Here is a 14,573-nt window from a genome sequence, read left to right as displayed (position 1 = left end):
GCTCTCTGAGCTCCACGGGGACCTGGACCACAGCCCTCCACGCAGATGACCTGGCACCTGAAGGATGGAAGCCAATCAGAGTTGAAGAGGAGACAAGACAGTTAGACTTGCTTCCTCTTTTCTAATTTGAGAGGTTTCATGTTGAAAGTCGGGGTGTGAGGCTGCGGAGACCTTCACACAGTCAGCATGAAGCCCGGCTGCTTCTCGCCTCCTGTGCTCTGGGCAGCCCAGGTGCTGCTGGGTGAGTAACGCCTGCGCTGGGGGGCAGGGGTGGCCTGCGGAGGCCCAGCGGGAAGGTGCCTGGACCTTCTCTGGCCTCCGAGGGGGCGGGGCTGGGGGATGTGAAGTGGGGGACTGACATGAAAACCTCCCAGCCTCTCCCACCCCAGCCCCTGGGCGACGGCCTCTGCAGCAAGGAGCTCCCCTGCGCTCTGGTGCTCACGGTCTGGCCGTCACGGGGCCCGGGGGCCGCCTCTGGCCTTAGGGGTCTTCCCACACTCTAGCTCCTACCCTGGTGGGCTTCGCTGCTGCTGTCCTTCATCCCAGCTGGTGTCCTCCGCTCCCCGGCCCCCACGCATCATGCCCCTGGTCCTTCGACCCCCTTGGTCCCTTTGGTGGTCCCTTCATGCCGTCTCCCCAGTCAGCTTATTTGTCAGTTTCATCTTTCCCGGGACAGCTGAGTGGTTTGAGTCCTGAATCGCATCTCCAACCCCACGCCTGTGCTTGAGCGTCACATTCAAGTACCCAGCCTCGCACAGGACACACCCACCCACGTGTCTCCAGGTCTCCCAGCACCGCATGGCCGGCGCCCAACCAACTGTCCCCTCCTGTCTCTCTCCATCCCACCTCCCACCGGACACCCAGACAGGGGCTTGGCGAACAAGCCAGATTCCCTTCTGCCCATGTTCTGCAGACAACTAGTTATCGTCCCTGGAAATGGCCCCTTCCCTGAAACATAAGGAATGCCATGCTGGACAAGCCCTCGTCATTTCTGACCTGGGCTGAGCCTGTGACCTCCCAGCTGAGTGACCTGTCTCAGCCTGTGTCCTTCATAGTCCTGCACTCGGCCGACCTGGCCCGCAGGTAACCTCTGCGACCTGTGGGCTCCCCTGAGCAGGTGGCGCTCCAGCAAACCCCAGTTGCTTAGATCACACCTTCCCCCGCTGCACTCTGACCTGTCTCCTAGCTTGGCTCACTCTACTCCTGCTGGAAAGAGCACCCCATGCCCCGTTCCCCTCTCGCTCACAAACTCTGGGCATCCAAACCCTCGGCAGCGAGGCGGCCCCCGCCCCTGGAGCTGTCCGGGAGCCCTCTGCCCGCGGCTGGGCTGCCTGGCGCCTCTCTCCTGTCACTCTCCCTCCCACAGAGACCTTGTGTGCACGCGCCTGTGCCGTCCACCAAACCAAAGGGACGAGGCCTTTCCCTTTGTCTTTTAACCTTGTCTGATCTGTCTGAATTCTTGCACCGCGTTGGCCCGTAGTCACGTTGTTGATCGTTTCACTGAACACAGAGCCAGCCCTGGACGGCCAGTGCGTGGCCAGAGCTCCCGGCAGGCCGTCGGACATTCTGGTTTCCACGCCTCTTCCACCGAGGGTGTTTCTTTGAAAAAGTCACGTTTCATGTCTCTGGATTTGGTTTCCCTATTCACAAAATGAGTGACGATACCGTCGGCCGTTTTCTGAGTGAAAGTGTCGGTAGCCCAACCAGATTTTGTGTGAAAGCAGAAGCTGAGAGCCGCCGAGGGCGGGTGGAGGAACCGAGAGGGCAGCCGGGTGGGACAGAGGCGGAGAGGCTCTGAGGACTGCACCTGGGCCTGACGGACGGACGGATGGACGCGGACAGATGGAGGAGAACCAGGAAGGGGGAGGGGCCTCGCTGAGGGAAATGACAAGGTCAAAGGGGAGTGTGGGGCCTTTGGGAGAGGACAGGACCGGGGGACCAGGGAGGGCGGCGGTGGGAGAACCGAATGAGCTCGCCTGAGCTAAGGGGCAGGTGAGGAGAACGGTGCGAGATCCATAACCCTGCCTCTCAGCCCAGAGCAAAGAGCTGCTCTGTCGCTGCCAGGACCGGGAGTAGAGGATCGGGAGAGAAGGACAGGGCGGGAGAGTTCAAGGGACAGAGGACAGACATCAGGGTAGAGATGGCTGAAAAATGAAGACATGGAAGTTGAGGCAAGGGAGGAGGAGACACTGGTGGGTAAGATCGTCAAGGATGCGTTGGGACAATGGAAATAAGGAAGAGTCCTCAGGAACGCTGCGGGCCGGTAGGTCGTGTCTGAGTGGTGACTCTGGACTCAGACATACCGAGCTTCCTTGCTGCAGTCCCACCCCCTTTTAAACGTTGGGTGAGTTAACTGGGGTTTCCAAGCCCGTTTCTTAAAGATTTAGAAACTCGGGTGCAGTCACACCTGGGCACCCTGTGATGATGAAATAGAGGGTGTGAGGCAGAGCCGAGCCTCCGGCAGGTAATGCACCCGGTGGGGTGAGAGCTGACCTCTCCCTTCTCTCCTGTGCTGTGTCCACCGCTCGGGGCCGATGGCCGTGGCCTCTGGTTCCTGTGCCCACAGCAGCTGGCTGTCATGCGGGTGAGTCCACCCTTTGGCCACTCTCTCCCCTGCCTCTTCCCCAAACCACAGTGAGTCACGTCTAAGACCCTCTGAGAGACCCCGGGGGCCTACTGGGGAAAGGTCTTGGCGTCTTCCTATTCTCCTTCTAAAAGGGAGACTCCCTGAGGAGGAGGCGGAGGCCCCGCTGGAGGGCACGCTCCTGCTCTCCCCGTCTCAGCATCATTTCCTGGCCGTGCCCTCCTCAGCCGCCAGTTCTGAGAGCCTGCAGTGCGAGGGCCCCGTCAGCACCTGGGACAGCGGCTGCCGCCCCCGGGATGACGTGGGCTCCGGGGAAGTGGACTACCTGGCCAGGGGCTACACGTTCAGCCGACCCATCCGCCTGGTCGTGTCCTACGGTAAGGTCCTGGGGAGGTCCTCTCCCACTTCCCACAGCCCCCCCTCAGCCCAGAGCCCCGCGGGAAGGTGCCGCAGGAACTGGCCACCGATGGCAGCTCTCCTTCCATCTCGGCCCACAGACCTGGTGCCCTCAGTCCTGGGCCCTAGAAGTTTTTGGGGCGAGAGCTCCCTGGATCCCCAGAGAAAGCTGAGGGGTCCGCTGTGGGCCGCACGGGGGGGCTGCGCGCGGGCGGCGGGTGACTCAGCTCTCGCTCTGGCCGCAGACTGGCTGGTCCTCCAAGGTCCAGCTGCTCCCATTTTCGAAGGGGACCCTCTGGTTCTGCGCTGCCAGGCCTGGCGAGGCTGGCCCCTGGCCCAGGTCACCTTCTACCGAGATGGCTCTGCTCTGGGTGCCCCCGGACCTAACAGGGAATTCTCGATCGCCGTGGCTCAAGAGGCGGACAGTGGGCATTACCACTGCAGCGCCATCTTCCAGAGCCCTGGTCCTGGGAGCCCAGAAACGGCATCCTCCGTGGCGGTCACCGTCCAAGGTGAGGGCTCAGGGCGGAGTCGCCGTGGTAGAGCAGGGGGGACAGACAAGCCTCCTCACGGGGGGTGGGGGGGCAGGCAGACGCGCTGCAGCCCCTCGGCCCTCTGAGTCCCGGGGGCCCCTCTATCCCACGCATCCTGGTCGATGCCCCGGCACTAGATCTGCTCCAGTCCAGGCCAGTGAAGACGGCACTGAAAGGCTCAGATGGAGCTCTCCTGAGACCTCCTTCCCCAGGGTGTGAGCCCGAGCTGAGCCCTTCCTTCCCGTCCCGTCTCTCCCAGAACTGTTTCCCGCTCCGGTGCTCAGAGCCATGCCCTCGCCAGAGCCCCAGGAGGGCAGCGCGGTGACCTTGAGCTGCCAGACAAAGCTGCCCCTGCAGAGGTCGGCCACCCGCCTCCTCTTCTCCTTCCACAAGGGGGGCCGGGCCGTGCGCGGCCGGGGCCTGTCCCCAGAGCTGCAGGTCCCCGCGGCCACACAGGCCCACTCGGGGTCCTACTGGTGCGAGGCCGCCACCGAGGACAACCACGTGTGGAAAAGGAGCCCCCGGCTGGAGATCAGGGTGCAGGGTGAGTGGTGTGTGGAGGGGGGGCAGGAGGGTGGCCCTTGCGGGGCTCAGTGTGAGCAGAGGCACAGCGCAGGCAGCAGCCAGGAGCCGGGTCCCTGGGGACGGCGAGAGTACAGACAGGGACTTCTCCCTAGACCAGGGGCTCCTCTCCGCACCAGGACCACGCCAGCTCCGCAGCTGCTGCTCACGGGCGACGCTCCCGCCAGGGGCCTGGGCACATGGAGGCAGACAGCACCGTGTTGGCTCTGGGAGCCCCACTGTGAAGGCTGCCCCTGGCGTGAAACACAGAAGAGGAGTCCGGGGAGCCAGGGAGCCGCGTGGCAGGGATCGGGGGAGGGACGGGAGGCTCTCGGGCGGGCAGTGGCTCACGCACGGGGTGGGGCCAGCTCCATGAAGGTCCCGCCCAGAGGGCTGCGTCCTGTCCTCAGGGCAGGTGCCACCCACATGCAGGGAACCGGGAGGATCCCTGACGTCCACACCCCTCACTGACCAGCCTCCCTGCTGAAGGGTTTCCCATGTGCCAGGAGGGACGCGGGGCCCTTGAGTCTCCGCTCTGGGCAGTCAGAGCGCAGGAGAGACAGCCGGGGAGGGGAGGCGGGCTGGAGCCGGGTTTCCGAAGTCACTGTAAGTGTGTTCCCCGCCCCACACCCAGGTCCTTCGAGCTCTGGTGCACCGCCTACCTTGAACCCCGCTCCTCCGAAATCCGCAGCTCCAGGAATGCCTGCTGCGGAGCCACCCAGGCCTCTGCCTCCGCCACCCAGCCCTTCCTCAGGGGGCCCAGCGCCCCCCTCTCCCCTGCAGGCCTCCGACCCCCACCTGCACCACCGGATAGGCCTTCTCCTCAGACAGATGCAGGATGTGCGCGTGCTTCTCGGCCACCTGGTCATGGAGCTGAGGGACTTGTCTGGCCACCTGAAGCTGGAGACGAGGAAGGGCACTGCCAAGCAGGTGTGAGCAGTTCACCTGCAGTGTTGCTCAGCACCCCAATAAACCGAGCTCTCCCCCTCGCCTTCCTTCTGTCCTGCACATGCGCACAGAGACTTCTCCAGGTTTCGAGTCTTGTTAGAGTCGGAGGCAGGCGCTTCCGTAACTGCACCAAGGGGAGCTGTGCACCCCTCTCAACCTGGCCGCCGATCCTCTCCAGCCCACCAGGTGCCTCCTGCTGCCCAGCAGAGCCCGGGGCGAGAGAGCAAGCAGGCGGGTTGGGTGGCAGTCTTGGCGGGACCACCCCACCTGCCCAGGGGACACTTGGGTTGCCAGTTTGGGGGGTGCTACTGTCGTCTAGTAAGTAGAACACAGGGGTGCTGCTAACGGCCTGTAACACAGAGCAGCCCCCACAGAGCGTTCTCTGGCCCCGAATGTCAATAGTGAGGAAGGAAACCCAGCCACAGGGATGCGTGGTGTCCGAGGGGGCGTTGCCTCTTCGACTCGCTCCGCACTTGGCCTCACTCAGCGAATATCAGTTGGTTAGACGCCGGCCTGTGTGGCCTCTCCTCCTGACGGCGTCTCTGCCTCTAGCACAGCTGACACCGCCCACGGCTCCCCTGGACGCAGCGGCTGTGGTGCAGCCGCAGTCGCGGAGCCGCAAGGCCGCTGTCTCGGAACTATTTTCCTTTCAAAGCTTGCGTTACTCTTTGGGGACATAATCACACTTTCCCTGTGCGGGACGCTGCTGTCAGCGCTCAGGCTGGGACAGCGCCCGACAGGCTCCCCAGCAGCTCCCGGGCAGAGCCACCCGCCGCAGCGCACCCCATCCCGCTCCACGCCCGGTGCGACAGTCGCCTCCTCTCTGTGCCGATGGTTCTGTGCGTAGCTCGACCCACAGAGATTTACAGAAGATGCATCTGCGCCCTCCCGGACCTGCCGCAGGAAACCGGGAGGGCCCTGGCCCGGTGAGCTCAGTTGATTAGAGCGTCGTCCAAGGTTTGGGGGTTGACGCCCATCAGGGCGCACATGAGAGTCAACCAGTGAATGCGTGGATAAGTGGAACAACAAATCCAAGTTTCTCTCTCTAATCAATTAAAAAAAAAGAAAAGAAAAGAAACGAGGGAGGGGAGCCCTGCTGGACGCAAGAGCGGGCGCTCCCTGGCGACGTCTGAAGCCCGTGGCAGGGCGTCACCCCTCCCGCTCGCGGTGTCCGCCCCTTAGGCAACTGTCAGCTGATGGCACCTCTTGTCCAGGAATTAGGACGCGATGGGCCTCAAATAGCTGCTCGGGTAACCGTGGTAATTGATACGTTTCTGTGAGGCATGGAGCTGAAGAGTCAGACATTCCGGGGGGAGTCCTGGACGCAGGAAAACACCCGACCTGGCGGGGGTGGGGGTGGGGTGTGTAGGGGGATGTGGAAGAGCCGAGAATACAGAAATGTTGGGAGGGTGGATTTTTCAGGTCAAACTCCGAGCACCGTGCGACAGGCGCCCTGTCGGGGTTCTGGGAACTGTGGGGGAGACGGCATGCTCTGTGGGCTTTCTCGTGGAGCTCGGTGAAGAGGCCGAGATGCCAGCTGGTGCGGACGAGGCACGGCTGACGGGTGTCACATGCTGTCACAGAGAAGGCCCTGGCCAGGAGTCAGGCCTCTGCGCAGGCCGCGGGCATGTGGGCGCCCACACTGGCCCCAGAGTGAGGAGCCAGGTGGGATCTGGGGGTGCGGTCCCAAAGCAGGCAATTCATGGTCTGTGCTCCCAGTCCTTGTTCTCCCCCCACTCCGAGCCCCAGCCCCTGGACACCTCATCAGGTACTGCCCTGCCTCCCAGACCCGCTGACGCTCTCTCTCCATCAAAAGCTGCTCTCAGAACAGATCAGGCCAGCGCGACTGAGTCGACCCTTCGACCCATCGCATTCTTCCAAGAGGCAGCTGCATATTGACAGGACAGCACCCTAGGGCGCGGAGGGAATGCTCAGAGGGGCTTTGGGTGTCCCGAGCCAGAGGGGAAGGGACCACCTTAACCGAGTTGATGTAGGAGAATCTCTTTCCTGCCCGAGTCCCCAGGGAGGGAGGTGCTCCCGGCTCCGCAGTCTCGGAGGCACTGGGGACACACTATCCGGTGGAAAGTTCATTAAGTATTTACCCAGGACGCAGCTGCCCGCTGCTGCGCAGGGCTGGGTCACGTGGCTCAGGAAGAGGTGGAGGTCGGACCAGGAGTTTCTGAGGGCCCAGGCAGTGGCTTCTCTGCCTCAGGTGAGGGTGCCGTGGGTGTGGGGGGTGCCGTGGGTGTGGGGGGTGCCGTGGGTGTGGGGGGTGCCATGGGTGTGGGGGGTGTCGCGGGAAGGGAGGCGGTGCTTCGGACGGGAAGGGGGTGCTGCGGGCAAGGAGCGGGTGCTGCAGGTGGGGAGGGGTTGCCCTGGGCTTGGGGGGGCTGCTGCATGCCTGGCTGGGGTGCCCGGAAGGACAGAAAGAAGGGCTCCAGTGAGTGGCGGTGCCACCGGGCAAGGCACTCAGTGGGTAGGAGAGAAGGGTTTTCTAACTCCTGAGGGTTGGGGGTCAGGAAGGGAGAAAGGAGAGTGGACACATGACATGTCTATCCCTGATGGGGACCCTGGAGGCCTGGCTTCCTGTCTGCTCACCTGTGGGAGGTGTGAGCCCTGGGACGGTCCCCCATGTCAACCTCACAGCCTCACACTGAGGTCTGTCCTGGGGAGGCCGCAGGAGAAAGGCCCTGGGGGGCCTTGAGGCCCTGAGGGTGTGTCTCCCCACCGGAAGCTCACAGGGCAGCTGGACGGGGAGGGGAGGGGGTAGCCTGGGAGCCGGGGGGCGGGGCAGGCTGTGCGCAGTGGGTCTTCTCCACGGGCCGTGGGGCTGGCCTGAGACGCAGGTGCTCTCGGGCGGTAGGTGGCCCCGGAGGCTGACACACAGCGGCCCATCCCCTGCTCCTCCAGCCACATCTCCAGGAGTTAGGGGCGCAGAGCTTGGTGGGCAGCACTGCCCCCCCACCCCCACTTCGGCAGCGTCTCCAGCCCTGGACGGTGGCGCATCAGGTCGTCATGTGGACGCTGGCAGCCTTCCTGCTGCTGGGTGAGTCGCAGGGAGCAGGGGACATGGGTGTGTGAGGAGAGCGTGTGTGTTTGTGTGTGTGTGTGGGGAGAGCGTGTGTGTTTGTGTGTGTGTGGGGGGAGAGCGTGTGTGTATGTGTGTGTGTGTGGGGAGAGCGTGTGTGTATGTGTGGGGAGAGCGTGTGTGTGGGGAGAGCGTGTGTGTGGGGAGAGCGTGTGTGTTTGTGTGTGTGTGTGGGGAGAGCGTGTGTGTGAGGAGAGTGCGTGTGTGTGTGGAGAGCATGTGTGTGTGTGAGGAGAGTGCGTGTGTGTGTGTGGGGGAGAGCGTGTGTGTGTGTGTGGGGAGAGCGTGTGTGTATGTGTGGGGAGAGCGTGTGTGGGGGGGAGAGCGTGTGTGTGTGTGTGGGGAGAGCGTGTGTGTGGGGGAGAGAGCGTGTGTGTGTGTGGGGAGAGCGTGTGTGTGTGTGTGGGGAGAGCGTGTGTGTGTGGAGAGCGTGTGTGTGGGGGGGAGAGCGTGTGTGTGTGTGGGGGAGAGCGTGTGTGTGTGGGGGGGGGAGAGCGTGTGTGTGGGGGGGAGAGCGTGTGTGTGTGTGGGGAGAGCGTGTGTGTGTGGAGAGCATGTGTGTGTGGGTGGGGGAGAGCGTGTGTGTGTGGGGGAGAGCGTGTGTGTGTGGGGGGAGAGCGTGTGTGTGTGGAGAGCATGTGTGTGTGGGGGGGAGAGCGTGTGTGTGTGTGGGGGAGAGCGTGTGTGTGGGGGAGAGCGTGTGTGTGTGTGTGGAGAGCGTGTGTGTGGGGGGAGAGCGTGTGTGTGTGTGGGGGAGAGCGTGTGTGTGGGGGGGGAGAGCGTGTGTGTGGGGAGAGCGTGTGTGTGTGTGGGGAGAGCGTGTGTGTGTGTGTGTGGTGGAGAGCGTGTGTGTGTGTGTGTGGTGGAGAGCGTGTGTGTGTGTGTGGGGGGGAGAGCGTGTGTGTGTGTGGGGAGAGCGTGTGTGTATGTGTGGGGAGAGCGTGTGTGGGGGGGAGAGCGTGTGTGTGTGTGTGGGGAGAGCGTGTGTGTGGGGGAGAGAGCGTGTGTGTGTGTGGGGAGAGCGTGTGTGTGTGTGTGGGGAGAGCGTGTGTGTGTGGAGAGCGTGTGTGTGGGGGGGAGAGCGTGTGTGTGTGTGGGGGGAGAGCATGTGTGTGTGTGGGGGAGAGCGTGTGTGTGTGTGGGGGGGAGAGCGTGTGTGTGTGTGGGAGAGCGTGTGTGTGTGTGGGGAGAGCGTGTGTGTGTGGAGAGCATGTGTGTGTGGGTGGGGGAGAGCGTGTGTGTGTGGGGGAGAGCGTGTGTGTGTGGGGGGAGAGCGTGTGTGTGTGGAGAGCATGTGTGTGTGGGGGGGAGAGCGTGTGTGTGTGTGGGGGAGAGCGTGTGTGTGGGGGAGAGCGTGTGTGTGTGTGTGGAGAGCGTGTGTGTGTGGGGAGAGCGTGTGTGTGTGTGGGGGAGAGCGTGTGTGTGGGGGGGGAGAGCGTGTGTGTGGGGAGAGCGTGTGTGTGTGTGGTGGAGAGCGTGTGTGTGTGTGTGGTGGAGAGCGTGTGTGTGTGTGTGTGGTGGAGAGCGTGTGTGTGTGTGGGGGGGGGAGAGCGTGTGTGTGTGTGTGTGGGGGGGAGAGCGTGTGTGTGTGTGTGTGGGGGAGAGCGTGTGTGTGTGGGGGGAGAGCGTGTGTGTGTGTGTGTGGTGGAGAGCGTGTGTGTGTGTGGGGGGGAGAGCGTGTGTGTGTGTGTGGGGGGAGAGCGTGTGTGTGTGTGGGGGGGGAGAGCGTGTGTGTGTGGGGGGAGAGCGTGTGTGTGTGTGTGTGGTGGAGAGCGTGTGTGTGTGTGTGGGGGAGAGCGTGTGTGTGTGTGTGTGTGGGAGAGCGTGTGTGTGGGGAGAGCGTGTGTGTGTGTGTGTGTGGGAGAGCGTGTGTGTGTGGGGGAGAGCGTGTGTGTGTGTGTGGGGGAGAGCGTGTGTGTGGGGAGAGTGTGTGTGTGTGTGGGGAGAGCGTGTGTGTGTGTGGGGGGGAGAGCGTGTGTGTGGGGAGAGTGTGTGTGTGTGGGGGGAGAGCGTGTGTGTGTGTGTGTGGGAGAGCGTGTGTGTGTGTCGGGGTGAGGCATGGGGGGTGTGCAACCCTCGCCCCCACACAGCCCACTGTCTTGGAGGGTGAAGAGGCGGAGAAAGCCAGGGCCGGGTTCCCGCTGCGTCTCTTCTGGGGCAAGAGCCCTTTGCTCCCCTCACAGCCCGACCTTCCTCCTTTCTTCTCTCTCATCCTTGCTTCGCAGCGCCAAGCAGTGGGCACGCCGGTGAGTCTGACGCCTCCCTCACCAGTGTCGACACTTTCCACACCAGCCCCGTGACCTGCGTGGGCCTCCCCCTGCCTGTCCTGGGAGTGTCTTTGCCACTCCACCCGGCCTGTGACAGCTCGCCTGCGGCTTAGACCTGGTGCTGAGGCACTGACACCTCGCAGCCCAGGGGCCCTCCCCCGAGGCTGGGTTAGGTCGAGGGCTGCCCGGGGGCTGGGGTTTCCTGACATCCCCCACCTCAGAGCACACCTGTGGGCACCTCGCCTTGACCCCTTCCACACTGCCCCCCCCACAGTGGCCCTGGAGAAGCCCACGCTGTCTCTGCACCCACCCTGGACCACCATCTTCAAGGGGGAGCGGGTCACCCTGCAGTGTGACGGGCACCACCCTCTGGTCGTGGAGCTCCGGCCCATCAGCACCCTCTGGTACCTGGGCCACCTGCTGCTGCCCTCTCACGGGAGGAGCATCGAGGTGCAGACCCCAGGGGTGTACCGGTGCCAGACCCGGGGTGCGCCCGTCAGCGACCCTGTCCACCTCTCTGTCTCCAATGGTGAGTGTCTGCCCCAGGGGGTGGGCACAGGCTCCTCGGGGTACTGGCCATCCTGTGGGAAGGACACCGGGCCACTCCCATTGGGGCAGGAAAGGGGGGCACATGGTACTGGGTGCAGTAAGGCTGGCCCGTCCCCAAAGGTCCCCTCCGCTCCCGCCGCAGTGGGTGGCAAATGGGCATTTCTGTTTGTTGACGAGACTGGCTCCAAAGGGCAGAGGCCCTGAGCACCTGGGACACTGGCCAGAGAAGCCGGGCGGGCAGGGCAGGGCCGGGCCGCAGGCTGCACAGCGGTCAGTCTGGACCGGGCTCCTCTGGGCCCCTCAGCAAGAGGGCAGCAGCGCCCGGCTGTGCAGGAGGCCGGAGTTCCCTCACAGGCCCTGTGTGCCCTGAGGGGTCACTGAGACACTGGCCTGGGGACACTTACAGGCTTCAAAACAGGAGCCAAGAACAACAGAAATGCATTCCTGGGCCAGGCTGGCTGCTGGGTGGGGTATGACGTCGCCTGGGACCCGTAGGGCGCAGTTTGTGTTCAGAATTTAATGACGGCCGCTCAGTGCTCAACGGGCACTTACACGCCTCCCGTCCGCTCTGTGTTTCTCGGCTGGAAAGTTCAGTGAGTGCAGGTGAGGCAGCGGCCGCGCTAGCCAGTGGCCATTCCCGCTCGGTGTAACACGGGGCCAGTTTCCCGGCGCCCGCACAGGGACGGGCGAGGGAGTGCGGAGCCGGGCCGGGGCGGGAGCAGGACGGGCAGGACGGCAGGCGCTGCGCCACCCGAGGAAGCGGCCGGCACCCTGACGTCTTTCCTCCCTGAGGCTGGAACCGAGTCGGGGCCTCTCCGCTCCCCCTTCCCGCCCACTCACCTGACGCCCCCGCGGGCGGGGCTGGGTGCCGGCGCTCAGTGGGCGGAGTGAGCGGCTGCGGGGGGGCGGGCGGAGAAGGGCCGGGCGGGTCCTCTGGAGTCGCTGTCCCGGTGCCCCGCAGACTGGCTGATCCTGCAAGTGCCCTACGCGCCGGTGTTCGAGGGCGAGCCGCTGGTCCTGCGCTGCCGCGGCTGGTACGACAAGGCGGTGCACAAGCTGCACTACTACCGCGACGGCCGCGCCGTGCGCTACTTCGGCTCCGGAGCCAACTACTCGGTGCCGCAGGCGCGCGCCGGCGACAGCGGGCGCTACCAGTGCTCCGGCACCATGCGCCTCCCGGTGGAGAGCGCGCCCATGTTCTCCGCGCCGGTGGCCGTGACCGTGCGAGGTGGGTGCGAGCGCGCGAGGGCGGCCCTGGGCTCAGGAGGGGAAGCGCGGGGCCGGGGACGGCGGCGAGCGGAGGAGCGGATGTCTCTGCTGACGCGCGCTTTCCCCTCCGGCTCCGCAGTGGAGGCGCCTGGGCGGGCAGCCTGCGTGGGGCGGGGTCCCTTCGCCCGTCGCCCCAGCTCTCATGCCGAGCAGGGTCCACCGAGGGGCGGCGATCCTGCGGGACGGGGCGAGGCGGGCACAGAGACCCCTTCCCGGGCAGAGGCCGAGCTGGTCCCTCCCTCGTGGGCGCGTGGCCGCGTTTCAGGAGCTCGTCCTCCCACGCGCCTGGCCTCCTGGGGGCGAGGCGTCCTCACGGACACGGAGAGGGCGCGGCGTCGGGGGGGCGCGGGCTCGGGCCTCACGGGCGGCCCGCCTGCCCTCCCCGCAGAGCTGTTCGCGGCGCCGGTGCTGAGGGCGGAGCGCGCGGGGCCGGGCGGGGCGGTCCTCCGCTGCGAGACGCGCCTGCACCCGCGGAGGCGCGCGGTGCCGCTGCAGTTCGCCTTCTACAAGCACAGCCGCGCCGTGCGCCGCTTCGACTGGGCGGCCGAGTACCGCGTCCCCGAGGCCGAGGCCGACGAGCTGGAGGCGCACTGGTGCGAGGCGGCCACGGCCTCCCGCAGCGTCCGCAAGCGCAGCACATGGCCGCAGCTCCCCGGGCGCGGTGAGTGGCCACCCCTCGCCCCGCTGAGCACGCGCCCCGCCGTCCCCCCGCGCTCCGGGCCGCCTCTCCCTGATCGCTCCCCCCCCCCGCTGTGCACGCGCCCCGCCGTCCCCCCGCGCTCCGGGCCGCCTCTCCCTGATCGCCCCCCCCCCCCGCTGTGCACGCGCCCCGCCGTCCCCCCGCGCTCCGGGCCGCCTCTCCCTGACCACCCCCCCCCACCGTGCGTCCGCCCGCAGGGCCGCCCGGCGACTCGGCCGCCGCCGCCCAGGGCCCGAAGGCCGCGCCCCTGGCGCCCGGGAACCAGCCGCTTTCCTCCCGAAAGGCCCTGCCGTCCACGTCGGCGCCGTCGGTCCTCTCCGCCCCTAACGCCACCTCCGCCGGGCCGCGCGCACCCGCAGGTAGAGCACCGGGCGCCGCTCCTGCCGCCTGCGCCCCGCAGGTGCCCCTGGAACCCGCCGCGGGGGCCCTGAAGCCCGAGGTGGACCTGCTGCTCCGAGAAATTCGGCTGCTCAAAGACCTGCTGAGCCGGGTGGTCCTGGGAATGAGGGGCCCGCAGGCCGCCCCCGAGCCCGGGGCAGCGCGAGGGACGGCGGCCCCCTGGGCGGGGTCCCCGGAGACCAGCGCTGCGGGGAGCTGAGCGGCGTCCGCCCCTCTGGCTGGCCCGTCCCACCCCCTCCCCTCTGGCCGGCCCGTCCCGCCCCCTCCCCTCCGGGCTGGCCCGTCCCGCCCCCTCCCCTCCGGGCCGGCCCGTCCCGCCCCCTCCCCTCCGGGCTGGCCCGTCCCGCCCCCTCCCCTCTGGCCGGCCCGTCCCGCCCCCTCCCCTCCGGGCCGGCCCGTCCCGCCCCCTCCCCTCCGGGCCGGCCCGTCCCGCCCCCTCCCCTCTGGCCGGCCCGTCCCGCCCCCTCCCCTCCGGGCTGGCCCGTCCCGCCCCCTCCCCTCCGGGCCGGCCCGTCCCGCCCCCTCCCCTCCGGGCCGGCCCGTCCCGCCCCCTCCCCTCCGGGCCGGCCCGTCCCGCCCCCTCCCCTCCGTCCCCTCCCCTCCGTCCTCTCCGCTCCGCTCCGCTCCCCCACCCTTCGCTCAGAACCCAGGAGAAGGGAGCCTGGAGGGTGCTGGGTTCTGGCAGCGAGTTCAGGCCGAGCTCCCCAGGAGCCGCCCGGTACAGCCCACACCGCTAGCTGGTGCCTCAGGGCACGGAGGAAACAGCCCTTCCTTGGGGAGTGTTAGGGAAGGGTTATAATCAAAGATAATTAACCTAATGCTAATTTTAATGAGTCCCTGTCTGCCTTGGGAGCATGGATTCCCTGCAGGGCTGGTTGCCAGGAGGTCCATGCCCTTCACCAGTGAGCTTCCCTTATTTGTATTTATATCTATCTATCTAATCTCTATATAAAATCCTAATATGCAAAAAGACCCAACAACCAGTCCTATGACATGCGCTGACCACCAGGGGCTGCATGCGAAACATGGTGGGCGTCAGAGGCAGGTGGCAGAGCACTGAACAGGTGCACATTGGCCACAGCCGGATGGTGGAGCGGGTGAGCGGGGTGCCAGACCAAGGCGGGGCGCCAGTCACTGTCATCAGCGAGCGTCTGGTGGTTACTAAAAATTCTTTGCTCCCACGCACTGCGGTCCCACCAGGCGCTTGCACCTGCTGCCGGTGCCGGCCCTGCTCGCTCGCCCTGTTGCTGGTGCTGGAGCCACCACTTGCACCCACTGC

General features: G+C 66.0%; 2 protein-coding genes across 2 annotated transcripts; both read left to right on the top strand.

Moving 5' to 3' along the window:
• Positions 1-44: 44 nt before the first annotated feature.
• On the top strand, positions 45-5,065 carry FCRLA (Fc receptor like A). Its single transcript, XM_081112595.1, has 6 exons — positions 45-241; positions 2,567-2,584; positions 2,812-2,961; positions 3,226-3,492; positions 3,773-4,057; positions 4,709-5,065. The coding sequence occupies exons 1-6, from the start codon at positions 187-189 to the stop codon at positions 5,008-5,010; spliced, it is 1,077 nt and encodes a 358-aa protein (XP_080968721.1). The 5' UTR covers positions 45-186; the 3' UTR covers positions 5,011-5,065.
• Positions 5,066-8,037: 2,972 nt separating this feature from the next.
• On the top strand, positions 8,038-14,263 carry FCRLB (Fc receptor like B; the record flags this gene model as incomplete). Its single annotated transcript, XM_081112315.1, has 5 exons — positions 8,038-8,068; positions 10,652-10,906; positions 11,888-12,154; positions 12,584-12,856; positions 13,093-14,263. The coding sequence occupies 5 exons, from the start codon at positions 8,038-8,040 to the stop codon at positions 13,491-13,493; spliced, it is 1,227 nt and encodes a 408-aa protein (XP_080968441.1). The 3' UTR covers positions 13,494-14,263.
• Positions 14,264-14,573: the final 310 nt, after the last annotated feature.

This window comes from Myotis nattereri (genome assembly GCF_964212035.1).
Source record: "Myotis nattereri genome assembly, chromosome: 18".
Lineage (NCBI taxonomy): Eukaryota > Metazoa > Chordata > Mammalia > Chiroptera > Vespertilionidae > Myotis > Myotis nattereri.
The sequence above is the reverse complement of the archived record's forward strand: the minus strand, read 5'-3'. Positions and strand labels throughout refer to the sequence as shown.